The 25,432-nt window shown below is 42.3% G+C and overlaps 5 protein-coding genes across 7 annotated transcripts in view; 1 reads left to right on the top strand and 4 right to left on the bottom strand.

The window, feature by feature from the left end:
- Positions 1-532: 532 nt before the first annotated feature.
- On the bottom strand, positions 533-10,414 carry heatr3 (HEAT repeat containing 3). Its single transcript, XM_053865763.1, has 15 exons — positions 10,142-10,414; positions 9,671-9,843; positions 8,686-8,773; positions 7,415-7,515; positions 6,831-6,940; positions 6,618-6,758; positions 5,863-6,149; positions 4,044-4,134; positions 3,729-3,883; positions 2,804-2,886; positions 2,472-2,608; positions 2,193-2,281; positions 1,539-1,682; positions 1,298-1,474; positions 533-1,080 (listed from the first exon to the last, which is right to left on the bottom strand). The coding sequence occupies exons 1-15, from the start codon at positions 10,280-10,282 to the stop codon at positions 967-969; spliced, it is 2,031 nt and encodes a 676-aa protein (XP_053721738.1). The 5' UTR covers positions 10,283-10,414; the 3' UTR covers positions 533-966.
- A 69-nt stretch (positions 10,415-10,483) lies between these two features.
- On the bottom strand, positions 10,484-14,474 carry cnep1r1 (CTD nuclear envelope phosphatase 1 regulatory subunit 1). Its single transcript, XM_053865767.1, has 6 exons — positions 14,384-14,474; positions 13,837-13,908; positions 11,658-11,731; positions 11,470-11,579; positions 10,910-10,964; positions 10,484-10,835 (listed from the first exon to the last, which is right to left on the bottom strand). Exons 1-6 carry the CDS (start codon positions 14,406-14,408, stop codon positions 10,794-10,796), a joined length of 378 nt encoding a protein of 125 aa, XP_053721742.1. The 5' UTR covers positions 14,409-14,474; the 3' UTR covers positions 10,484-10,793.
- Positions 14,475-14,509: 35 nt separating this feature from the next.
- LOC128759094 (arylamine N-acetyltransferase, pineal gland isozyme NAT-3-like) lies at positions 14,510-20,148 on the bottom strand. 2 transcript variants are annotated; one of them, XM_053865766.1, is made up of 3 exons: positions 17,813-20,148; positions 16,981-17,053; positions 14,510-16,442 (listed from the first exon to the last, which is right to left on the bottom strand). In XM_053865766.1, exon 3 carries the CDS (start codon positions 16,440-16,442, stop codon positions 15,567-15,569), a length of 876 nt encoding a protein of 291 aa, XP_053721741.1. In that variant the 5' UTR covers positions 16,981-17,053; positions 17,813-20,148; the 3' UTR covers positions 14,510-15,566. The 2 variants fall into 2 exon arrangements, with proteins under 2 accessions (XP_053721741.1, XP_053721739.1); XM_053865764.1 differs by having other exon boundaries at positions 14,510-17,053; positions 17,813-20,147.
- An 882-nt stretch (positions 20,149-21,030) lies between these two features.
- Positions 21,031-25,059, bottom strand: adprm (ADP-ribose/CDP-alcohol diphosphatase, manganese-dependent). 2 transcript variants are annotated; one of them, XM_053865676.1, is made up of 5 exons: positions 25,042-25,059; positions 24,211-24,336; positions 23,127-23,709; positions 22,377-22,502; positions 21,031-22,021 (listed from the first exon to the last, which is right to left on the bottom strand). In XM_053865676.1, exons 3-5 carry the CDS (start codon positions 23,683-23,685, stop codon positions 21,729-21,731), a joined length of 978 nt encoding a protein of 325 aa, XP_053721651.1. In that variant the 5' UTR covers positions 23,686-23,709; positions 24,211-24,336; positions 25,042-25,059; the 3' UTR covers positions 21,031-21,728. The 2 variants fall into 2 exon arrangements, with proteins under 2 accessions (XP_053721651.1, XP_053721650.1); XM_053865675.1 differs by lacking the exons at positions 24,211-24,336; positions 25,042-25,059 and adding an exon at positions 23,816-23,896.
- Positions 25,060-25,224: 165 nt separating this feature from the next.
- dnah9 (dynein, axonemal, heavy chain 9) overlaps positions 25,225-25,432 on the top strand; it is a 32,469-nt gene continuing 32,261 nt past the window's right edge. Inside the window, exon 1 of the mRNA XM_053864953.1 lies at positions 25,225-25,319. The gene's annotated coding sequence lies outside the window, so the exon portion shown is untranslated. The remainder of the gene's footprint in view (positions 25,320-25,432) is intronic.

Here is a 25,432-nt window from a genome sequence, read left to right on the forward strand (position 1 = left end):
TACTTATCTGTCACAATCACCTGTCAACCCTCGTGATGCATTCCAGCCTACCTGCGCTTTCATCTTCACCTCCTTTGATCTCAGTCATTACTGAATCATACAGGATCCCATCTGTTATCGCTACCTTTACACCAAACCACATAGTAATTGGTCGACTTCTGGTGATGGATGGAAGGAGGTGCTCCTCTCTGTACCTGAGGGATTCCCCACATTTTCATCCTTTATTGTTGTCCTGCAACCATAACCAAGTAATTGAATACTCAACCATAAGTTGTTTTACTACTTAATGATCTGAGGGAAGCGTTACATTTATTCTCAACAAACTCAAAAGTTTGATGAGGAGACCCAAAGAGCAAACACTTCAATGCTGCTGAGTTCTTTTTCATCTACTTTGGTCCATCACTAGTAGTTACGGGTCTTTAAAAAGGTCTTAAAGGGTCTTAAAATAAAAAAAAAAGTTATCATCTAAACTGTCAGACAGAAAATGTTTCATTGATTTCAAAATAACAATTTATTTAAAAACATACTTGACATGATCTGCATCTGTTGATTGATTCAACAGGAACATAGTACACATATGTATTACTGAAGTAATTTCGCGCAGGTAAAGTTTTCCAAAATATTGTTTGAAGTATGCACATGGTAGTGACAGCGAAGAGTTTGTGAATATTATAAAAATATGTAACCACCAAAGGTTAGAAAAATGTTTTACAAATTGAAGTCACAGTAACTCACGGAAAAACCGATGTACTTTCTGATGACACTCACAGACACTAATTGAAAGCCTCTCCCAAATGAATTAGGTCTCTTGACAACAATCAAAATAGCATTTACAACTAAACGTGGAAACAAAAACGTAAAAATGAACTCAAGTCCACTCAAGAGGAATAAAAATAAAGTAAACAGAGCATCATGTAATAAATAATTAATGGTTTCCGACCCCTGTTTCTGATCCATATCCAGTGATCATTTTTTCATCACTTTCTCCAGGTAGCCAATGAACCTCCTCAAGTTGACCTTGATGTTGTCCAGGACGCAGAGCTGCTGAGGGCTGTACCTGCCCCGCCCCTCTTTGCGAATCTGAAAATACAAGTACATTTCAGGCTTTGTGTGAGTTGACAGTGATTTAACAAAAACTATGAGTCACAAGAGTCACAACAAGTTTGTTAAATACCCAAGATGATCCACAGAGAACAACATAACACCAATAATGTTAAATCCTTAAGATGAATACTGATCCTTGACCGGTTACTTTCACACCAATGAGAAGCAGCCGGGAGTAGAACAGCTCAGTTACCTTGGCCTTGAATACAGGCTGAAATGCCTTCAGTGCAGAAAGCAACTGGATATTTTTGGCTGCGGCCTCTGCCTCCTCTCCATCGGCGAAAACATCAAACAAGGCATCAAGGGCTTCCCCGTTGACGACCAGGTCAGCATCTTTGGTTGCCACTTGGAGCAACGCGTTTCCTATCATCTGTGGGAGTAGATTTCTCAGATACAGCACTTGCTGTCCTAAAAAGTGAACAGGGACCACAAACCTGCAGCGTTTCAGCAGTGCCCTTCTCCTTGGCGAGAGTGCTGCCAGTGATGCCTAGAATGGCAACGCCGTTGACCCTCACAGTGATGATGTTGCTGTGACTGGCTGCTTCACACAGGGACATAAGCTGCTGGGGGCTGATGGACTAACGACAAGAAAGCAACACCAACTGTCAAAATTAACAAAAAATTCAGAAGATCTTGTAAAACACAAAAGTAAACTACTGTCTGGGGTTTGCAGGAGTCCCCAACAACAAGCTGAACAGGTCCCCCGAGTATTCGCCAACCTCATTCATTCACCATTTACTGTCAGTTTATAAGTCACTGCATTGTGGATGTACCTTCAAAAACAAAACCAAACCCTCCAAACCCTTTAAAATATATTCAATTGAGGACACACAACAATTAAATTACAACAATGGTATTCATGTCAATTTCAATACGGAATATCAGTATTGGAAATGACCAGCTGCATTGAGCATTCATTGATTTAGTGGATTATGTTTTGCTGCTTTTCCTCACCGGTCTCACTGGTCAATGTAAGCATAGGAATCTACGCCGGACACCGGCTAATCCACACTTGCAGTTTAGTGCAGTTTAAAATAGATTACTTTGACTACTAAACTAACAGATTGTGAATTCTGTTCTTTATGTACCTGTGGTATATTTTTGGACGCGGTCATCAGAAGAAGAGCCCGCAAGGCACTAATCACAGCCTCGAGAAACTCATCGTCTTTAGGGAGCTCTGAAAAATATAAAAACATTAATGAGCACGCAAAAAAAAGATAAATCTCTGGGAAAATGAATGGTGAAATGCACCAGACAACATGCCACTGACTGGTCAGGTGCTGCTCCTTGTTCGATATTATCCCTATTATTTTCCTATTTTCAATCTGTATTTGGGTTATTGCTCATGAATGTTCCATCACACCAACCTGCCCCACCAAACACCAGGGTGGACAAGTGCTGAGCCACACCCTGCAGAGGTGCTGCACCTCCAAGTGACTCCGCGTCCATGGAGGACAGGATGCTGTGGAGACATGTCAAAGCTCGCGACTGCACCCGCTGCATCCTGCACACACAAGAAAGAGTGTAAACAAGTTTAACAACTTTAAAAAGTCAAACAACAGAGCAATTAATGACTCATTCATGGCTTCAATAGTACTCCAATCCTAAACACTCTCCAAAGTAAAAGACATAAAAGAGTGACTTAATAATGTCAGACAAATAATACTTGACACTCCATGAATTTGAAGCTTCATTTTACTTTTTAATCAGGCATTTCCACGAGAGTGTCTGCTGGCAAACATCGACCGCTTCCTGTCTGGGGAACTGAGTCTTCTTCAGCACCTTTAACAAATAAAAAGGAAGGGGTGGGGTTTATGTTTACAGTCATGAGGCAAACTGTGGTTTCTAAACAGTGAATAACTGAAGAACTTGGATTTGGTCAAGTCTAAAAAAGTAAAATACAGAAGAGTTTTATAGACAGAAAAACAAAGTGGGGCTTTTATAAACGTATCTATACGTATTAATAACCTGTGTTAGCGGCCTTGTCAAATATAGAGTTAGGAATTATTGATATGACCACTGAGATGAATAGCATTCATAACCTTTCAGTTTTCCAAAACGCTTTGTGCATCCCTGACAGCCACAGTCTTTGTGAACAGTTGATTTGGCATTAATTTTACCACAGGGTTGCAGAGAACGGATGAAACAGTGAACGGATGGAGGCAAGAAGGGCAATATTAATAGGTGGTAGGAAAGGATTATAAGGTTGCAAATTTTGTACAAAATCTGAATTTTTGAACAACAGTAGAATGAAGTACAGCAAGCTGGACAGTGTGACCAAGACCATCAATGATGGGTCCTCAATCCGGTCCTCAAATGGCCATGGTGGTGCAGGTTTTTGTTCCATCCCAGCCAGCACATACAGCTTCACCAATCTGGTGTCTAAAGACTGATTTCCAGTCTGATGCTGCTAGTTTCTGCTTACACCTGGTTGGTTAAACTGTGACTATTTGATAGGTGGGAACAAAAACCTGCACCCGGAACAGTTTGGGCGCCCCTGGGGACGACTGATCATGTCATCGCTGCCGATTGCCGAGCACATGACAAATGGACACTAAGAAAATTGTGACCCCGGAGTAGAAGGTAGTTTCACACTAAACTATGAGACAACTTTTCTGATTCACCTTCTCTGGGATGCTGTGATTGATCAAGGAGCCATGAACTTCGGCTGACAAACACAGTGGAGACATCAGACCGGCTCCCCCTTCACTAATGTTGTCTGCGCCCATTTCACTCTCGTCACTGCTGGATGACTCCTCCCACTCGTCGTCGGACGGATCTTCAGGCACAAACATAACTGATGAGGCTCATGTCAGGCTACAGCAGAGGGTCTTCCTTCCCAGCTACGAGTCTCAAATTGGTCTGCTGTGTCACTGGGAATTATGTTGACAGAAAAAGTGCTGAGGATCCACCCGGACGCCCATGCCGGCGACACTCACCGTCAGAGCAGCACATGTTGACGATGATCTCCAAAGACGTCTGCTGGGCTGTCAGCAAGGCCACTGCCTCCTTCAGCTCCTCCTTCCCCTTCTGGACATCAACAAGCAGCAACGTGAGTGAAAGTACAGCTGTACTGGTAGCCAATAAATGCATTTATGCAAGGATCAACAGCCCATCCAACTAAGATTCAGCTGTTATTGAGTTTGACTGCATGTTCGTGCCCAAGCTGGTTAACACAGCTGGATTTTGACAAGTGATGGTACAACATTGGTGCAAATGTCGCCTGCTGGCTGTTACCAAGCAGGGAATCTGAGGCCAGACCCAAATCTGCTCCCATGGACTCGACAGTTTGTCTGCTCTGTCAGTCTGGTTTAATCTCATGACTCACTGGGTTTGTTTTCAAATATTTTTAACTTTCACCTTCGAGGTAGATGACCAGACTCTTTTCCTCCTACAAATAGACATGGTCAGACTTACTCTATTACATTTACAAAGTTTTGTTTGCTCAAGCACTTAGTCAACAAATTAGTCAATGAGTTATTGAAAAACACATTGATTTACCTTACTGTTTGAATTCATAACAGCAGCGCCAGTGTAAGATGGTGATAAACTGCCTTCACCACTTTTGCAGTGATTCATCATCACATGAAATTAAACTGGAACATGCGAAGAATAGAACAGAGGATCCACACATACACCAAGACATGCACATGGTTGAATAACATGAGCATTTGCAGAAACAGAAGTAGTAATACAGGACAAGATCATGGCTATGGCGATGGCCAGACTCAAGGAGCCCTGGCAAAGAAGGCTCTGTTGCCGCTTGATATAGACTTGGGGGCAACCAGCAAGGACCCCCCTGAGGCTCTGAAGGTCAGCTTGTAGAGGGTAAGCATTTCTAAGACCAAGCTGGCCTTTAAAGGTTATCTAGAAAACTATGTACACACGTATATCTTTTTCTGAGTTGGCTTATGAAAGCATGGGTTTGACTTTTTGATATAATTTTAACATAATGAAATAGGACTGGGCTGTAATAAAAGCAAGGATTTCAATGGGACGGCAAGATAGGAGGAAATACGAAGAGGGATTTTGTGAGACCTGCTCAATAGACAATGAAGGAGCACTGACACCGCCTGTCACACTTCACTCCATGTTGTCAAAAACAACTGACCTCTCCCCCACACCAGTATTTTACCAATCAAATGGCATGAGATATAATACTGGGCTCAATAACACTTAAAACCTCCTACAAGAAGTATATGGGCTTCCTTCATATGGGAGATAAGGTCATTTAGCAGTGGGTAGAGATGACTGGGTGGTGAAAGATCTGTGTTCTGACAAGGGAATGCGTAGTCCAATCTTAATGACCTTGTTGAGAAAAGTGGGTCTGGAAATGTTCCGTAGGAGTCAGGAGTCATAACTGAGCCTCAAACCTCAAAAGGTTTGTCTGGCAATGTTGTTGGTCAGTTCTCCACGGTTGTTAAGTCTCTGTCTAATACAACATTTTGTGAGACTATGTGTTCTTTTATTGTCAGCTTCTACCAGCTACCTTCGGCCTACTGCACAGCTGCACAGCAAGGAAAACGGCAATGGTTTGAAGAACTGACCAGGACTGTATCATCTCTCTGTTCACATGCCACATTTGCCCTACCAAATTACTACAGCTAAATAAACGCTGCTTCTTTTTACATGTATGAGAGGGAGAATAATTGACCTGACCGTCCTCTCATAACACCTACACTAAATGAATACTACAATAACTTCAGGTAAGAACAGTATTCAAGTAAGAACAGTTAAATAAACTGTCGAGCCACTCACAGGAAGCAGGTCTGAGAGGTCGGTGTCCACAGCTTTTCCATTCTTGTTGTGTTTCAGTGGTTCCACGTCGTCCTCCATCTCCTCCACCCCGAGCTCTCCTGCAGCTAGGTCCTCGACCTCTCCTGAGGCTGTCACATTCCTGTGGCGTTCCTCCTCTGCTCGTCTCAGCTCAAGAATCAACGACCCAGCATCCACATCCAGGCATTGGGAAAGTGTTGCCAGGATGGCGTTGAAGGTCTGGGCCTGGCGAGCCACAGGAAGGCCACCCTTGAGGTTCCACAGAGTGCCTGTGAGATACAGCAACAATGAGCAGCCATATTTCAGAACAATAGAGTTTGACCACACAGGCACAGCAGAGGACCAACTCATGAGTGTTGTCCATCACTAGTTATATTTGATGAGGCGGGAAATGACTTATACATTGAGGTTCTGCAAGGATTACAGTAACACACCTGATTGGGCCAATATACTTCCTACACTTCCTGAGAATATGTTTGCGATTTTGTGTTGACTAAAGTTTCTAACCCCATCAGCACTCTGTAATAGACAATGAGTGGTTCAAACATCACATAACCAAAATGATGGTTGAGTCTGAACGGATAAGAACGTGACCTGTGGCATTCACTGGGCAGCAAAGAAAAGATAAATATATCGTTGTTTCTCAAGCAAATATGGCTCCACATGCCATGAATCTACTTCCTCTCAGTGTAAATCCTGAGACACTAATTTTGTTAGAGTAAGTAAGAGGAGCTCACCAGCAGACAGCGTCCTGAGAAGTACGTGTGACATGCTCTGCTCAGATGAGAGAAGAACCTTCTCCAGAGCTCCGAGAACGGCAGTGTTCATGCTACAGAGCAGCTCCGGGTTGTCTTCAGTCACAGTGTGCAGGCAGTGAGCTGAAAGATGAAGTAAAAGAATGACCACACAACATGGTACAGGGCCAAAGGAGCACAGACCCACAGACCTACCAGCAGATATGGCCAGCTCCACATTGTACGGGTGTCTCTCCAGACACTGAACCACAACATCAAGGAGAGCAGACTTGTTGAAGATGGACAGGGCCTGGTTGCTGCACTCACTGATCACATGAGCAGACATAGGACAGTGGAGATTAAAGATCATGGGTATGGCTCAATATACAGTAATTAAGTGAGTTAAATAAAGGAGCAGAGCAATAAGCAGTTGAATATTCAGGATTCAATGTCAAAACTGAGCAGACTGTTCAGGTTCTCACCAGGTTTTACCCCCCCTACGCCCTTGCTTTACCTTGTTAAATACAGTTAAAATTTCCTGTGAAGATAAGAAGCAAATAATAACTCTGCGAAAATAACTTTACATTTCTTTAAACGAGACTAGTTCAGAGTCCTATTGAACACAGAACAATTGATTTGTCATCCACAAAATGTTTTCTATCTGATTTTGATGTGACGGTTGCTGAAACCGGTGCTACGCCCAAAGTTCACATAACTAATGAGGCCCATGAGTCAGGTCCCAATATTCAGTACACTGAGCAGGAACAGTAACTAGTTAAGCTCATGGGGCCAGTTCTCACCAGAGGTTCCAAAGTAAATTCACAGCCTCATTCGCAACATCCTCAACAGCATTCTTCCCGTCTTTCATAGGCACTGCAGCAGCATCGAAACCAGAGCAGCACTGAAACGACAGCACATTTGAACACGCAATAACAGTGAACAGTAGGGTCACATGTACGGTGGGGAGAACAAGAATTTGATACACTGATGATTTTTTTTAAGTTTTCTCACTTACAAAGGAAAGGTACCTGGTCAATTACCTGAATAGAGCTGGGACCACAGCCTCGAGGAAAACTATGAGCAACACACTACACCATCATGGATTAAAATCCTGCAAGGTCCCCCTGCTCAAGCCAGCACATTGGAGAAAGAAGGAAGAGGACAACCCCAAGAACACCATCCCAACAGTGAGGGGCAACTAAGGAGTGGGTCCATAAGATGTATCTCAAGGTCCTATGGTGGCCTAGCCAGTCTCCAGACCCGAACCCTATAAAAAATCTTGGGAGGGAGATGAATGCCCATATTGCCCAGAAACAGCACTGCAACCTGAAGACTGGACCCTGGAGAAGTCCCTGCTGCAGTGTGTGCAAACCTGGTCAAGAACTACTGTCTGATCTGTGCAATTGCAAAGAAAGGTTTCTGTAGAAAATACTAAGTTCTGTATTTCTGATGTATCAAATACGTATGTCATGCAATAAGAAGCAAATTAATTACACCCGCACTTAAGAGTAACTGTGATAAAACTTTATCAAAATACAGAAAAATAAAGTATATCAAATACTCGTTCTCCCCACTGCACTTGCACAGTAAAACAGATGCTTATAGCATTAACATTAAGTTTGTGAAGAATGAGTACTTCTTTAACTTAAAACAGTAAACAAACTACTTGGTCACTGGTCATTGTTTTCCAATTGAAGACAAAAAACAGAGGTGGAAAATTATTTCTTTACTTTCAGGTTCGAAGAAAGAGTCAAGTATGGATTTTGCAGCTTTGTGACAATTCTTCCAATGAAGCATCGTCTGAAATATCAGTTTTCAATTCAGCACGTCTCTCAACTTCGGTTTCAACTTCGAAACTACTGTGGCTTACTTACACCCTCATTTTAGCTATTGAATGAAAATTTGACTTCCTTATTAAGGGTATACTCACAGAACAAAATAAAGAGAAAATATGATATATTGCTGGTCGTTTGGCGTTGCAAATGCATGCTGAGCTATTTGTTTGGCTGCAGCTCAGCTAACAAGATGGGACTGGGATGATGGTGTGAGCTGAAGGATCAGAGGAACTCACCTCTCTGAGCAGGGCTGTCAGAGGAGTCATGACATCACGCTTCACCATGTCCTCACATGCCTCTTGACCCCCACATGCACTCAGATTCCTGTCAGGATGTGAAAGACGTTTATATAAAAATCAGGGTTGCATATATATCTGAGCTGGTCTTAGTCAACGAAAACGTAGACAATGACTGAGTTGGGAAAAAAACGAATTCCTCCGTTTAATGTGAGAATGGCGCCCCCTAACGAATCTTCTGAACCCACGTGAGACACAAAGCCACAAACACTGAGAACAAATGGTTATAACTCACCGACGATAGATGATGGATTGATGGATATAAAGAGACGGATCGGGATTGAAGAACTGAATTGACCCCAAGCAGGGAACTGAGATATATAGAAACTCAAACACCCCAATAAAGAAGGCTGCAATGTTAATGCAAATACGCTTAAGTACGCTAAGTTTTTTTCTGTATATTGACCAGTTGTTTGTATATTTTTGCCTAATCACAACAATACTCTGTGTCTCTTCAATTCAGTTTTACTATATTGTATGTTCAGCTTACCCTTGTCCTTGTATTGTATTCAGCTGCTACCACTAAGCCTCCAGCTAAGCATCAATGAAGTAAATGCACACTTTTTTTTTCTTGGTGATTCTTTTTCATCAGAAGTCACATGTCCGGCACTCCTAGTTTTGATGTTTCTGAGGATGCAGTTTATACTACCTGCATAACGCAGCCTTTTGTATTTGTCTGGGTAAATTTGAAGATGAATGATGATGGATCCTGAATATCAAATGATAAATCACCATATATTTACAGTACTTTTAATTGTTCTTCAAAGCAATATAAAACCTGTTTGATATGAATATTTTTCAGGAATAAGCCTTATGTTTCCCGTGATTTAACACACTACTTACAATCACGACATCACTATTCTCTACTTAGTCCCAACTTAATTATGAAAACTTAAGTTCACCACAGTTCACATTCTGTACTCACCTGAGAGCTCCAGCTGCTGTCTCCCGGACAGCCAGGCTGCTGTCCAGCAGCATTGGACCCAGCCGCCTGACAGCGTCCCTCTGCAGGAATCCTGGGATGGTGTTGCTCTGCTGCACCACACGAGAGATGCTGGCACATGCAAACTCCCGCACATCTGGATTGGGATTCTGCAGCTGCATTAGGCAAAAAATAATAATAATAAATACAAGATGTTAACTATGTTTGCAAGAAATCAAATCTACAACACCAAGTAAATAAATAAACCTATGTCAAAAAATGAATATTAACAATAAAACAAAAGTCTGTTCCATAGCAGCCTCCTCCCCTTTAAAAAGGAAAATCACATGGGATGAAACGAGCGACGATGACGTCACAGCTGCTACGACAATGTGCAACAGCGTGAAATAAAGCGTTGGCAGTCATAAGAAACAGTTCCACTGTGATCGAATCCTACGTCTGCAATATACCTACCTTCTCCAACAACTCTGAAGCAGGACAGTCGTCTTCTCCGACCTCCTCTTCCTCTCGGTCCGTTTCCTTCACCGCACTCACCGGCAGACCCACCGAGTTGAATTGCGGACGTTTGAATTTCGTGTTTCGGCTTTTGCCCATCTCTGCTCCCTCTAAAGTGTGAGGTTACTTTGTTAGTGCTGCGTGTATCATCCAATCCAAACGCTGACAGTATGTTCTTTATATGGCCGATCCAGTGGCCATGTGGAAGACGGAACTCTGCCGTAAAGCCAGCTGCCGTGAAGCAGAAACACTGTCGTGAAGCGGTTGCTCAGGCGAGACCGCACTCCGTTGGGAAAAGAAGAGTTGAACACCCAAACACGATTAACAACACGAGATTTTATTAGGTAAATAGTTCTTTAAAATACAAATATTTAGATAAAATACATGCTCAACATGGTATACAGAAATAAAGACATTTCAATTAACACAGTCAAAACATCTGTTTGAGTGACAGTCAGCAGCAATCAGCACAGCGATTTTCTTAAAAAGAAGTTCAATTATTTTCCTCCTTTCTTCTCACACATGTCCACCATCATGGCAACATATGCACCCAAAAGGGGGTGTTCACTGCAGTAGCCAATGGCTGGTAAGTAGATGGAGCACTAGCTGGTTACTGGATATTTGGCCGTGGTTTAAGAATGAGTTTTCCTGTCTGTTGACAAAACACACATTACACATTTTAGAACAAAAAAATAAAGGTCATTTGAAAAAAGGTTATAGACTTACATCATCACATGACATGTTGTATTCTGCTAAAACAGTTCGACAGCGGGCAGCGATACTGAAAGGTAGTGGTAAAGGATGTAAACAAGCTGATGGGATGATTTGAAACACATACTTTTACATTTGACTTTCCCCTAAAGGATGAACCAACCTGCTGGTTTAAGCCCAATAGAAGACTGAAGTACGTTTGTTTTTGCACACAACTATATATTATGAAATATTTAAATTAGAAAATGTGCATAAAAATGCTTTGTTAAAAGCGTTGTTCCATTCAGGGGAGAACTAGAAGCAAACAGAACATCATCATGATGTGAGACTTACTGCATCATGGAAAGGAAGACTTGAACATTTGAGACATGCATAATTCAGAGAAGTAGGAAACGCATGGCAAATCCTCAGTAATGGAGTTTCGGGTGCCGGAGACAAACTCAGCTTAGATAGATAGATAGATAGAAATAAGAATAACATTGTATCCTGCTATATACAGGCCTCACAAACCATAGCCACACTTAAACATTCCCACTGAATGACGTAACATATATTTTGTTACACTTTAAGGATACATTGAAGGAGCCACCACCCTTTTGTGTATTCCAGCAAAAAACAGGGCGATGAGAGTGATGCAGCTGATGGTGAAGAAAGGATGGTTCCATAGTGAAGAAAAGAAAGAAACCTGCAGAGTAAGAAAAAAATCAACACATATTTAACACTTGCCATAACAGAAAAAAAAATTACAGATGCATATATGTACCTTCTGTGTATCAGGGTCTATCAGCCAGTTCCAGGCCCCAGTTGCAGTACAAACAGAAACCACTATCAAAATCACTGAAAGAGGAGAATACAAGTTGAGGTCATTATTGGGCATGGTCTTCTTACGTAGGAAACTTCCTCAGAAATGCTCACTTTGGATGCCACATTGTGAACATCCTATTTTTGTTATGATCGAATTTGACTGTGTTAAAGATGACATTACAAGACTGAATATCAATTTATAAACATAGCAGCCCACCAAAATGTTTTGCAAGAGTGACAAACCAGATCCAAGTAAATTGTGTGTTAAACCAGCAGAAAAGAGTAAGTAGCACATAGCAGTCAAAACATACTTCGCAGTGTCAGACATTTGTAAGAGACAGCAACAAATCCCGAACATGCCAAGCGCTTCTATTCAATGCCCAAGTTAAACATATAACCATTTCATTCCATGCAACTGATACCGATAAAAGGAAGGCAGAAAAGGCGCCAGAGATTAGATTGATAATTAGTTGTTCATGATCTGGGGTATTGGTGCGAACCAGATCCATGTTTAAAATTAATACAATAGGTGCAAAAGTCACTTCGTCAAATATCTGTCACAAGCAGCATCACAGCATTAAAACAAGCCAGCAGCAAATATGGAGCCTGATCTAGTTACTACATTACACAAACAGATGGGGGACACCTGAAACTTAAATCTGACCAACATTCGTTGCGTCGTGTTTGTGTGTTTCTATGAATGAGTTAGAGTTAGTACAGACTAAAAACCGCCATGATACGAGAGCAGCAGGAGAAAACAGAGCCCTGGAGAGCCAATTGGACTGACTCAGATTCTGAAGAGGAATATTCACACTCTGGCAAAGGCCACAGAGTGAATCAAAAAGTGGCAGGCAGGACCACATCTCGGCACATAGTGACAGCGGATGACAGTGACAGCGTGAATATTCATCTTCAGAATCTGAGTCAGTCCAATTGGCTCTCCAGGGCTCTGCTTTGCTCCTGCTGCTCTGCCGCGGTCTGAACCCTGCGGCTTATACAACGATGCATCTAATACACAGATTTTTACGAGGGAGGCTCCAATTGATCGGCCACTGATTATGAAAGGCTGATCTCTGTGTGATCGGTGAATGCCGATTACGGCCTGCAGTTTGTGATGCGTCCGCTCCTCCCTCCCTGCCGACTCACCGCTCGCCTGTCATGTAAAGTTTGCATCCTGTAGCACATGCACGTTAAAAGGCGTCAACACCACAAATTCAATACAATATTTAAAACGCCAACACAGAGTTTTCTGTGCTCATGAAGTGAAACTGCAGGAACCAGCAGTCACTCACAGACACTCGCCAGTCTGAGTGTGAACGCTAAGCATATTGCCCAAGAAATAATCTTTACTTTCACCGAGCCAGAGTGGAGTCAGAACATCCAGAGTGGGAACTTTCATGAAAGAGGTTAAAGACAGCTGCTTCCGCTGAGTGCTCTCCCTGTCTCTCGGAGCAACCCTAGTTTTTACAGTCAAAGGAGAGTCATGCTGGCAAAAATATTAAGCCTCTTCACATCAAACCGATGTGCATCACAGGCGTTTTATTCACCTTTAAAGTGAATCACTTAGGGCCTATAAACAAATTGTAAAACGGTCGAAGTACAGGTATTTGTGAAATTGCCAAACAGGCCAATGAAAAACAACCATTTTATGAGAGACTGTGAAAAAGTTTTTCATCACACGAGACAGAAGAGTGACAGTTTGTATAATGATTCCGCGAATAGAATATAAAATTATGATTATTTCCTTCAATAGCATCTAATAATCAATAGGAAATGTGTCCAGATTGCTCTATAGTTAAAGTAAACTGTTAAGAACCGGACAGCAGACAGACGGCTCAATTTAACCCCTAAATAAAACTGGCAGGCAGTATGTCAGACACGACTGGGTTCTACGAGAGACGTGAAACATTGAATTTCTCATCTCAACACTTTAACTACTATATCTAAGCATAAACAAGTGACGATGTTGGAGACAAACTCCACTTATAATTGTCATCATAAAAGAGACTGTAGTGTGTCCAACATATGTAATGAAAATGTAATTTATTGTGATAATTATCGTTATCGCCCATATTTTTGCTGGTTGGCATGGCATGCAAACAAAACACATTTATATCATTGATTATAAAGTGAAATACTTCTCCATCTGCCAGTCGCAGGTTGCAAACATGACACATATTCAGTCAGTCGTCTCTCAAAAGCCTTGAGGTCTGGAAGGGGAAATACACATGTCAGCACAACAATAATGTATTGACTATAAGGGAGTGACTTAAAACCGTAGTCACAAGCAGTTGACGCAACAGCCATTTGATGAACGTATAACAACAGTTTCAACGTAAATACAGTGGTAAACGAGTTGCCGATGATACATGCTTCGACAACACGTCTAAATTCAAAATCACGGTCAACTGACAACTGCCGGTTTGGTAATACTACGACCATGTCATGTCACGACTCGACAGCAAAACGGGTAAATATATAACATTAGCTTGCGCTAAGTGACGAGTGAACTTGATGCTGGCAGCCACGTTAGCAAACATGCTAATGTCGCCGGTATAGTCGCAACTGAGTAGTTGCGTCACGAACCAAATGCTGTCGGCGGCCGTTTCAATAATGCGGCCAATGAATAGAACGAATAGCTGTGTTCTTATTATTATATAGCTAAGTTTGAGCACTGTCTCTCACCCTCGGCCTGTTCCAGCGAGTTCATGATGCGAATCCCAGCAGCCTCTTGCTGTGGGCGGTGCAACTGCTTCCGCTCAGTCAAACGGAAGGACCAGTGTCCAATCGGCACAAAGAGATCCGCTTGCAAAGAGATGATTGGTCGATATAGTCACTAGGTGCCCCGCCTTCCACACGACAGCTTTCAGCTGTTCATCTGTGTGGTGCATTCTAAAGCTCAGTCAAGACTTCAAAGCACCAGACGCAAATGATTAGACTTGGGAAGTCTACAAATAGACAAAAACATGGAACCTTCATGGAAAAATAACTGTTGTTATAAAATAACATTTACATTTAATAACATGTTCAGTGGCATTGAGTACATGGTTTTATTTAAAGCAAGTGAAAATATTGACGTTTTGTATGGCTGAAATTTAAAACAAACAACAGGAAACTCAACAGACCATCATATTCAATTATTTTGAGACACTACAACACTTGCATTACCATCATCAAGTCACATGACACACTTCCTTCAATCACAGACTCATACAAAACACAACACAACTTTCCTTATGAAGATCACTTTCATGTCATGATAAATGCAAAATAGAGACACAAAGATTGCAACAAAAACAACAGTCAGATTTGTGTATCACTACTGAATGATGTTGAATGTTTGCCGCAGCAATGGACAAAAATCTGTGATGCAGCGGATTACACATGTACATCTTCAGTGACCCACCACTTAGTTCTGTTGAGGGTTGCGGGGAGTGTTGGAGCTTATAAAAATGGTGTATGGAAGCAACTGATCACCAATAGCCTGAATGTGAACAGAATACATTAGTTGATACAAAAGGCTCAACATGTAATAACAGCTATTTGAACCACAATCTCTGCAGAGAGTGTTGAGCTACATGGAGCTACACCTGTCGACCTCATGCCTCTACGCAGACTTGTCCTCGTCCTGGATGATGTTGATGGAATCTCTTAGACTAGAGGAGGATCTCCTGGGTGTAGTCATTGGTGTAGAGTGAGAGGAGAGCCATCTGCTGGTTTCAGTCAAGAAGCTGGTGAGCCACTACAGAGTGGGAGGCCAGGGTGGTGAGGGGAGCTGAGAGTTAGAATTGGGCTTAAAACAGCATGAGACTAGTGATTTTAACTTCAATATCATTGTCGTTTAAAAAAAAAAAACATCATTCAGGGTTTAAACCTTTTTCGCAAGTGGATGAGGACCTTTCGGCTGTAATCTATTCTTCAACACTAAATTGAACTTTTCCTTCAATACCTTGTCTATTTCATCATCAACAATGTAACGTATGTCAAAGACATTGGCACCTTCCTCTGGTAGGAAGGTGACCTCAGCGTAGGACCAGCCAATAAGAGCTTTGAGCCCCGTCGGCGTCTGCAGGGAACACATGGACATTTTAGTAAATAGAGAATCAGGATTAATCTGATGCTGGTCATTGCACTCCAAGAAATAGTTTGAGTCTCTTGGTGTCATTGTGAAGTTGTAGATTGTTACAATGTCCTTCTTATCCACAAGACGTGAGGTGTTGAATTCCGGATTGAGAACCTTCGGTATGCGTCGATTTCTTTCTAGGACCCAGACATCTTCCGTGTCTATCAAACGAAAGACACCTGCTGGCTGGGGTTGGTCCTTCCCAGATATAAGTTCCAGAGGATACCACATTTGGGACATCATCCCATAACTAACATCACAGATGAACGCCTTCCCGTCAATAAGCACCTTCACGATAAGATGTGTATCTTGTTGTTCGAAGTCATCGATGGAGTTGTTGAAAACTTTGGAGCTCAACATTGTTGCATTGTAGCCTAATTCCATCAGTACCCAGAAAAAGAGGTAGTTGTTCTCAAAGCACCAACCTCCACGATGGCGTCTAACTAGCTTATGGAAAGTCACTTCCAGGTCCACTACATTCCTCTCCCCACTGTGGATGCTGAGGTTTTCAAATGGAATTGACAGAATATGATGCTTATGTATCTCTCTCAGTGTGGCCAGGTCTGGTTTGTCACACGAGCCTTGGAACCCGATTCTTTGGAAGTACTCCTGCAGGTTCATCTTGAGTGCAAACACAAAATACATAAAGTAGTGCGGATCAAACATAACTTTCTGAGGTTAAACTACATTGGGAAGGGCCACTGTCATAATAATGCATATAATAAAAGCTTCAGAGAGTATGTACTGTATATATGTAAACATGCAAAACTGTATGTTTCAGAAAAGAACCAGAACCATTTCTTGCATGCTTGTAGACTTGCATAGGACCCAATCCGTAACGGGCAGGTTACTTATTTGTAGGACTCCTGCAAGGAAGTGCCTTTTTCCTGCACAGTCACAGCAACAAAGACATCTTTGTCTGTTATTCATTTGAGAAAACAGTGACTCAGCACATTGCACTTGGCAATGACTGCATAAAACATGTTGAAATACATGCTCCACTGAGAATCAAGCTAACTTGATGGCTCCTCCTGACCAGGAGGTACAGTATACTGAAGGTGTTTGCTTGCAGGACCAAACATGAGACAGCAATTTTGGATATCCTCTTCTTTGTCAAATGGCTATATGATGAGATTTCATATGTATAGCTCATACATACCTCTTTTGATGACGTTTTGACTCCTTTACTCTCAATATTTCTCTTGTATAGCTTCAAGGACAAAGGAACCAATCTGTCAATTATCAACAGAGGAAGTTATTGCAGTTTTTTTTAAAGGTACAACACAGTTATATTGGCAAACAGGAACTACCAAAAGTGATTTTGAAATTGTTTCTGGAATGATTAAACAGTGTTCGTCATGTACGCAGGTCACTTAAATTGGCACACCATTTTTGCCTTAGGTGGACAACTGCCTGTTGCACTTCATTTGATCAATCACACACGTTGGAATTATAACAAATATGGGATGGAAACTAATAATAGCAACAAAAAAAACTGTTAACATAACTAAAAACAAAAATAATAGATTGTAGATAATAATAATAACAATAATAGTAATAAAACTAGTAATAATCCTTTTTGCCACCCACTCATCTGACGGTTGTTTTTCCTGCCTGAAACAAGGAGGCTACGTTCGAACCGACTTGTTTCATCACATCATAGATTCTTTCCCGACTACTGTGTTTTATCTACTATAGTGAAGACATGAAAGAATGGCTGTCCATTGCAAAAGCGATACCTACGCAGAGTAACCGGAAAAGCTTTCGGTTTTTCAACGTGTGATCGCCACCCCGAGGACAAGCTTAGCTAAGCTGGTAAAGTTATGAAAAGTTGTGATGTTATGGAACGAGACAGATGAGATACATGCGACTAAAGACTACGGTGGCTGTCTGTCTTAAACAGACAGTGTCACAAGAGAGACGACCGACTCGAACCACCCAGCAGATTCGCAGCGAGCTAAAACGTCTACGCGTAATAACACAAACCTTACCTCTTTCTGCGCACAGCTAGAAGCACTGCAAACAGATCTTCTGGACGCGCGACACAGACCTCAGTGAAGACGAGCGGTGCGAAGGCGTTGTTTTAGGGATCATCCTCCAATTAATGAAGCTCAAACACGCGCGCGTACACATGCGCGCGCGCACATACACACAGTCGTGTTTTTTTTCGTTTTGTTTTTGTTTTGTGGGGCATGTTATTGACTTCCACTCTGGCTATTAATCCTAAACATCCGAAATAAATGGCTAACCAAACCTAAATTCAATTATAATGACCTAGCTATTTTGTTATTATTTGTCAAATTGATGCATAAACCCGTGGGGACCGGCAAAAGGTCCCCACAAGGAGGTATATTCCCAAGGATTTGTAGCTATGCAAGTTCGGGAGTCCGCACATTCACACATTTGTCATGTTAAATACTCCGAGTGCAATGACGCCAAACGGACAGCAGATGGCAGTAAGGCTGGGGGCTTTCAGTCAAACGCAGGAGTGTTGAGAAGAAGAGGCTGCACAGCGAAGAATGATGAGACAAACTCGTAAAAGTTGCTGAATCCCAATTTTGTCACTACTGTGGCATGAAAGTTGGGTTTGTTTTTGTGTTGCATTTGATAAAAACTGGAGATGGTCGTGTGATCGGATGTGGTGTCTGGCCTATTGAAAAATCAATGCAGAAACTATGGACTAACTATGTATGGAGACCACAGACTGGGGGGTGTCCACGGCTGCTACCAATAATCTGGATGAGTAAACAGACATTGTGACTTCATGGATCAGCTACTGTGAAGAGTGCATAGTTCCAATGCACACCAAGGTGAGTTATGCAAATGACAAACCTTGGTTCACAGCTAAACTCGGCCAGATTAGACGGGAGAAGGAGGCAGCTCACAAGAGTGGGGACAGGAGCTGCTACAAAGAGGTGAAGTATCGGTTTCAGAGGGAGCTGAAGATAGCTAAGGCCATGTTCTAAGATAAACATAGGCAGCAGTTCTCAGCCAATGACTCGGCTGCAGTGTCGAGAGGGCTCAAGGTGGTCACAAACTACAGCCCACTCTGAACAACCGCGCTCTTGCACAGGACCTGAACAACTTTACTGTCACTTCGAGCAGCCATTTTGCCCAAACACCTCTTTGGTCCCTCCAGCTCCCTGTTCTACTTTACAGCAAAGGACTATGTTGGGTTTTTTTTTTTTTTCCTAGTCAAGTCAACTTTATTGTCATGAATCCAGTACATCCAGTACAGATGAAATTGTCGTCCTCCCAGCACACAGTTATAAGTTGAAATATAAAAAAATATATATTAAAATATAAACTATCAGATCTGCATGCAAGTACTAAATTAAGGGAAATAAATAACTAAACACTTACAGATTACAGATTACACTTCACACCGGCCTGGAGTAGTGAAAGTGACATGTGCATATGTGCATATGTGGATCAGGAGGTTAGATGCCGTCAGTAGGGGGGAGCAGGTGTGAGTGTGGGCAGGGCAGGGAGGGAGTTGAGTCTCCTGACCGCCTGGTGGAAGAAACTGTCCTTGAGCCTGCCCGTCCTGGCACTGAGACTTCAGAGTCCTCAATGGCAGCAGGCTGAAGAAACTCTGGGATGGGTGAGTGGGGTACCTGCGATCCGGACGGCTCTGCGGGTGAGTCTTGAGTTGTAGATGTCCGCGAGGGAAGGAAGGGGGACACCAACGATCTTATCAGCCGCTCTCACAATGCGCTGCACAGCCTTCCGGCAGGAGACAGTGCAAGAGCCGAACCACACTGCAGCTGGTCAGGATGCTTTCGATGGTGCCGCAGTGGAAGGTGTGCATGATGAGGGACGGGTTCTTCTTAACTTCCGCAGGAAGTACAACCGTTGGTTAGCTTTTTTGAGTCTTCTGGGACACAGTGTTATTATCAGCTTCGAAGTGGGCAAAGAAGTCGTTCAGCTGGTTCAGCAGAGGGGTGGAGTAGTCACCAGTCTGCGGAGGGGACTTGTAGTCTGGGGTGGTCTGAAGCCCCTGCCACAGGTTCCTGGTGTCTCTGCTGTCTGAGAATCTGTCAGCAATTCTCCTGGAGTACAGTACTGTCTCTTGGCCAGTCTGATGCCACGTGACAGATTGGCTCTGGCTGTCCTAAGGCCTTTGACATCTCCAGCTTTGAAGGCGAAGTTCCGGGCTCATAGGAGCCTGTACACCTCCCCTGTGAGCCAGGGTTTCTGATTGTCCCGGATGCGGATGGTTCTGGTGACTGTGACATTGTCCATGCACTTCCTCATGTACGCAGTGACAGTCTCTGTGTACTTAAGAGGCTGCATCTCTGAATACATTCCAGTATGCTGTCTCATAGTGACACAACAAAGACGAACAATCGTGCTCACCCAGTTCAGGAAGCTGAATCTTCCTGGATCAGGTCTGGACAGGTTTCCCCAGCCATCCTGAAGCATTATGCCACCGAACTGGCTCCAGTGTTCACAGACATCTTCAATGCACCAAGGATGCATTGAAGATTCCTCTCATGATCCAGCCTGCTTTAAATCCTCCACTATTATTATTATTGTTTCCAAGAAACCCAGGATCACAGCACTGAATGACTACAGACCGGTGGCACTGACGTCTGTGGTCATGAAGTCCTTTGAGCGCCTGGTTCTCTCTCACCTGAAATCCATCACTGCTCCCCTCCTGGACTCAATGCAGTTTGCCTACAGAGCCAACAGATCTATGGACGATTCAGTAAACCTGGCCCTTCATTTCGTTCTGGAGCATCTGGACTCCCCAGGAACCTATGCCAGGATCCTGTTTGTGGACTTCAGATCTGCTTTCAACACGGTTCTCCCAGCTGTGCTTGAAGACAAGCTTCGCCAGCTCAACGTGCCTGACTCCCTCTGCAGATGGATTACGGACTTCCTGACCATCCGGAGTCAGCGCGTGCGGCTGGGGATGACTGTCTCTCTTCCCCCTGTACACCAACTGCTGCACCTCCACCTCCTGGGAGCTACCGTTGTTGTTGTGTTTGAGTCCAGCTGTGGTGCTGAGACTGTAGTCTCTGTGCTCTCTGAGTTCTTAGCAGTAGCAGCTTCTTTACAGTAACAGTGGGTTGTTTCTACAAGTGATGAAGCTCCTTCCTGACTCCAAAGTGCCAAGCAGGCAGAAGTCTGAAACCCAAGTCGGTGCTGATTCTGTACATAGTTCTGTCCTACTTTCAACTTGTACATCAAAAGAAAACAGAAGTTCTATTTCCAGAGGTTTATTACAAAAACCCTTAAACATATACACCTTGGACAGTTTCATTAAAACCTCTTAATTGTAATCACCTCGCTGTTATAGCACAGTGCATCTGTAGTAAATGCTGTGTGTTTTCTGTGTTTCAAGTAAAATACGTTACCACAATCAAAGATACGGACAGCAGAGTTGAAAAAGAGAAAATATTCAAACACATTACAGGAAAAAAAAGAAAAAAAAAATCACCATAATTAAAATAAATTTTCATTTCCTGAGAGTATCTTTTACATGAACATATTAGTGTGTCGAGGTATTTTAAGTCCTAAAAACTGAATAGCAGCACTTCCTGTAAAATATTATTTACAGCTCATCTTTTAGTGTCAAATTAAATACTTTGAATGGGTTTCCATGTGTATTACAGGGTGATTGAGAGGTCACTGAATTAATGACACGTCATAGTAAGTGGAAATCCATAAAAATGGTAAAACATTTCAAAAGTTATAAAAACTAAGGTGATGTGATCTGCCCACCAAAGAGATTAAACAGTAGGAGTCACTCCCTGAACTGAAGTTCAAGTCCTACTGTGCCAGCGAAAATCCATTCATGGCAAAATAAAAAGGCACATTTTTACTTCAAAGTGACTTCATTTAAAAAGACCTCTGCAGCTAAGAAGTCCAAACTGTCTATTAATCCCTGTTGTACCAGTGTCAGCGGAACAGACATACCCTGTCTGGGATCCTCCCAAACCCTTTTAACTCCATCCGGTCGCTATACACTGAAATGGTTCCAAAAGCATCGCTGTGTGGCGGCGTCTCGATCACGCCCTCCAGTGTTAGATGGTGCACCCCGGTGTCCTTATCCGAGTAATATCCGCCATCGTGGTCGTGTCCGGAAATGAAGCACACCACACTGCGGTGGGCCTTAATCATGCCAAGGACCTCATCATAGTTCCAGAGCAGACACATGTTGGTGGTGGATCGTGGGTGTACTGGCAGGTGACCTGAAGGAAAATATCAAAATACAAAATTAATATTATTATCATATTATCAACTTGCATCTGGGTCCATGTTGGAGCCCTAATGAAAACATTTAACTCTGAGCTGAAAAAAAGATTAAAATATTTAGATTATTATTTATTTATGATTGAGAGAAAGAGGTTCATTCACAAAATAATAAGGAAAATAATGGTATCAGATGTTGAAGCACATTTCCACAACTGACTCCAAACTAAAGTTAAAATATTAAAGCTTGTTAAAAAGAAAAAATCAATATGAATGTAGTCCGCAGGGGGTGGCATCACAACGAAACAATTAATTTCATCCAATAGGTTGGAAAACCAAAAAAACAATACGTACAAACAATGGTCACTTTCTCTTGTTTTTCATCAGCAGAGCTTAACACAGAATCAAGCCAGTCCAACTGCTCTTTGCTCAAAGCACCGTTGAACATTGAGAATCTCTGCTCAAGGTCCTCTGAACGTCCTGCAATATGAAAAGAGTGTCATGTCAACTACAGCAGCGGGGGAGAAGCAGAGCATTATTTCAGCATGACATTCCAAACAGTGTGTCTTATACACTATACATACTCCAAAACTGGCGACAGCCTCTCTACACTGTCTCTGTAAGCTTTACAGTCCTCTGTGTCAACTACAACACTTACTTACATTTCAAATATTTGACATCACATAATTCATGTCACTTGTGAGAGAGAAATGACTACATTTTATACTGATACTGGGATTCTTTTCCCCAAATGCTCCCTAGTTTAGGGAAAATGTCACTGGCTGATGTGACAATCTAGAAGCTAGTAAAACAAAACAATAGAAGTTCCATTCACTAGATTGATACAGCCTGGAGGTGAACTGAAATCAAAAAATCATCATACAAATGAGAAAGGTCAAAAGGCAGGAGAGAGGGAGGCAATCCAAAAACAAGGCACATACGGATTGTGAGAGGAACAACCACTCTCACACACCTGCAGACAATTCAAATGAATGAGTGTTTCAAATTAGTAACACGTTATTTTGCAGCAGAGATTCGGCCAGATGTGTTATTAACAGGAATTCTAGAAGAAAACACTGGTTGAAAGAAAGAAAAACAGCGCACCTGGCGGAGAGTTGAGATCCTCACTGTCATTGAACTGCGTTATCAGCTGGTGAGCATCCCTGTACTTGACACTGCCGTCCTCTCTGCCCAACAAACTCACGTCATAACCGTCCAGCACCACAAACGTAAAGCCGGGGAAAGGGCTAAACGTGTAGGCATATATGTCACCTCCGGGGAGAGGGACCCCGGACCCAGAGCTGTTGATCTTGGACAGGAAGAGCTCGCGCCGACTGAAGTTGTAGAACTCGTGGTTCCCCCAAACGTGATGCACCGGTATGGGACAGCGGCTGAACTCGGCCATGACACGCTCAAGGGCTTGCTCCGAGGTACGGTGGCTGTGGTTGACCCCGTCGATAATATCTCCCAGCTGGATGATGAATTCGGGTTTCACCGCCGACTCGCACCAACTTTGACGGGCGTTCCTCAGTAGATGGACGCTGTTCCGGTAGTAGCGCATCGCTGTCCGGCTGTAGTTGTACCTCTCGTCGACATCGGCATATTGAATGTCTGCTATCACGCCGAATGAGAATATCGGCGTTTCTGGAGGAAGTCCGCCCATTTCAGTGCGTATCTCTGGACAGACCTTGCAGCGTGAGAGGAGAGTAAATGAGCAGGAACGTCATACTCACATGTTTTATTAGAGCGACGACATAAGTTGCACAACACTCCTCACACTTCCTCTTTCGTACCGCAATTTGACAGGGAGGTTCTTCCGTGTTCAGTCGAATGGTGGCTGACCCAACAAACAGGTGCATTACCGCCACCTACTGATGTGGAGTGTGGGCTGAGGAGCGCCTCATCGCTTTATTGACATTGGGTTCTTTCTATTGGAGGTTAGAAGGGCTTTGGGTATGATGAGTAAACGTGTTTAGATAAGTTGTTTCGTCAAGTAAATAATGTGATTTATAAATCCTGAACTGAAGAAATACATTATACATTTAAACCTACATTTAAAAGTGGTACTTCTTTGGTTTTGTGTAATGTGTATTTCGACATGTTGATGCTCCATGTTTCTCCTCCTTCGTTTTCAACTCGTTGGATCAGCCTGTTATGACGCTGACAGCTTTACAATAGCAATACTCACAGGGTGTTTTTCGAGAGATGACGGCTCAAAGGCGTCACTTTCTTTTTCATGCAGTAATTGCACAGGAAATAGCGGCTGACTGGAAAAGCAGGTGTGTTGAGGCCATCTTCGGGAGTCGGTGCTTCTCTGCGACAAAAAAAGAGGGCAAAACACCATTTTAATTATTTCTCTCAGATGTCTATCCAGCTTCTTTATGTCACATTTTAAATCACTTTCAGCTCCTTCTAGCTTTTAAATAGTGAAGAGTATTAACAAATAATCAACCGGCGAAATGAAAAACTCACATTAAAACCTTGCAATGTCACATCATCAACATCTGTGCCAGATTATCCATGATGAAAGATGACATATATAAATATGTTTTAATTCGTACTATTAGCATGGATCAATGAATGTGACAGACAACAAAATTTAGTAATAAAATAATGCATTATTATATTGAGTGCGATGGTTTTGAAGATTTACACAAGATAAGCAGAAGTGGAGGAGGATGGCTAGCTTGTGGCAACCCCTGATGAGATACACCGAAAGATAATAAGAAAAAGAACACAAAACATTTACTTGAATTGCATTTCATATGGATTTTTGTTTGCTGGGTAAATTCTGAGAAACATTTGCCAATAAACTCTTTCAAGTTTATGCATATGATGCTAGTTACCTTCAAAAGTAAAACTATAAAATCAATTTATATTAATGTCTATACACAATGAAAAAAAAATATATATATATATGTATATAAAATATATATATATATATATATATATATATATATATATATATATATATATATATATATATATATATATATATATATATACAATTTCAACTTACAGATCAGACGCAAAATTTGTGAAGGACGTAGTTCATGATGGGTCGAGGTAATTAAGACACTTTTACTCACCTATCATCTCGAGAATGGACTTTTTTTGCTTTTGTGCATATGATTCTTTGATCAGTCGCTGCCTTATAATATAAAAGCTTTTTATATGACCACCTTATCAAAGTAATCGATCGCAGCAACAACTCTTGACTAAATAATTTCCCATCAAAGAAATTCTGTGATCTGCATACCCAAATCAGCAATAACACGGGTATGAATCCTATGTGAGGTGAGGTCCTCTTTATGTCCATTTAATGGTTATGTGGCTCTCGTAAGAAATGGGTGAGGCAGGATGGAATCATTGGAGAAAAATGTCAGGTGTGATGTGTGACAAAAGGGTGT

This window comes from Synchiropus splendidus, chromosome 5 (genome assembly GCF_027744825.2).
Source record: "Synchiropus splendidus isolate RoL2022-P1 chromosome 5, RoL_Sspl_1.0, whole genome shotgun sequence".
Classification (NCBI taxonomy): domain Eukaryota; kingdom Metazoa; phylum Chordata; class Actinopteri; order Syngnathiformes; family Callionymidae; genus Synchiropus; species Synchiropus splendidus.

Coding starts and splice junctions, on each gene's coding strand:
- heatr3 (XM_053865763.1), bottom strand. CDS start 10,282: ATGGGCAAAAGCCGAAACACGAAATTCAAACGTCCGCAATTCAACTCG. Junction 4,135..5,862: donor ACCTCTCAGACCTGCTTCCT/GTGAGTGGCTCG, acceptor GTTGATGTCCAG/AAGGGGAAGGAGGAGCTGAA. Junction 2,609..2,803: donor TGGAAATGCCTGATTAAAAA/GTAAAATGAAGC, acceptor TTGTGTGTGCAG/GATGCAGCGGGTGCAGTCGC.
- cnep1r1 (XM_053865767.1), bottom strand. CDS start 14,408: ATGAACTCGCTGGAACAGGCCGAGG. Junction 13,909..14,383: donor CTCGCTGGAACAGGCCGAGG/GTGAGAGACAGT, acceptor TTCCCCTTCCAG/ACCTCAAGGCTTTTGAGAGA. Junction 11,580..11,657: donor TAGACCCTGATACACAGAAG/GTACATATATGC, acceptor CTTACTCTGCAG/GTTTCTTTCTTTTCTTCACT.
- LOC128759094 (XM_053865764.1), bottom strand. CDS start 16,487: ATGTTTGATCCGCACTACTTTATGTATTTTGTGTTTGCACTCAAGATG.
- adprm (XM_053865675.1), bottom strand. CDS start 23,881: ATGCACCTGTTTGTTGGGTCAGCCACCATTCGACTGAACACGGAAGAA. Junction 22,503..23,126: donor GGATCTCAACTCTCCGCCAG/GTGCGCTGTTTT, acceptor TTCATATTGCAG/GACGTTCAGAGGACCTTGAG. Junction 22,022..22,376: donor AGAGAAAGTGACCATTGTTT/GTACGTATTGTT, acceptor ATTTTCCTTCAG/GTCACCTGCCAGTACACCCA.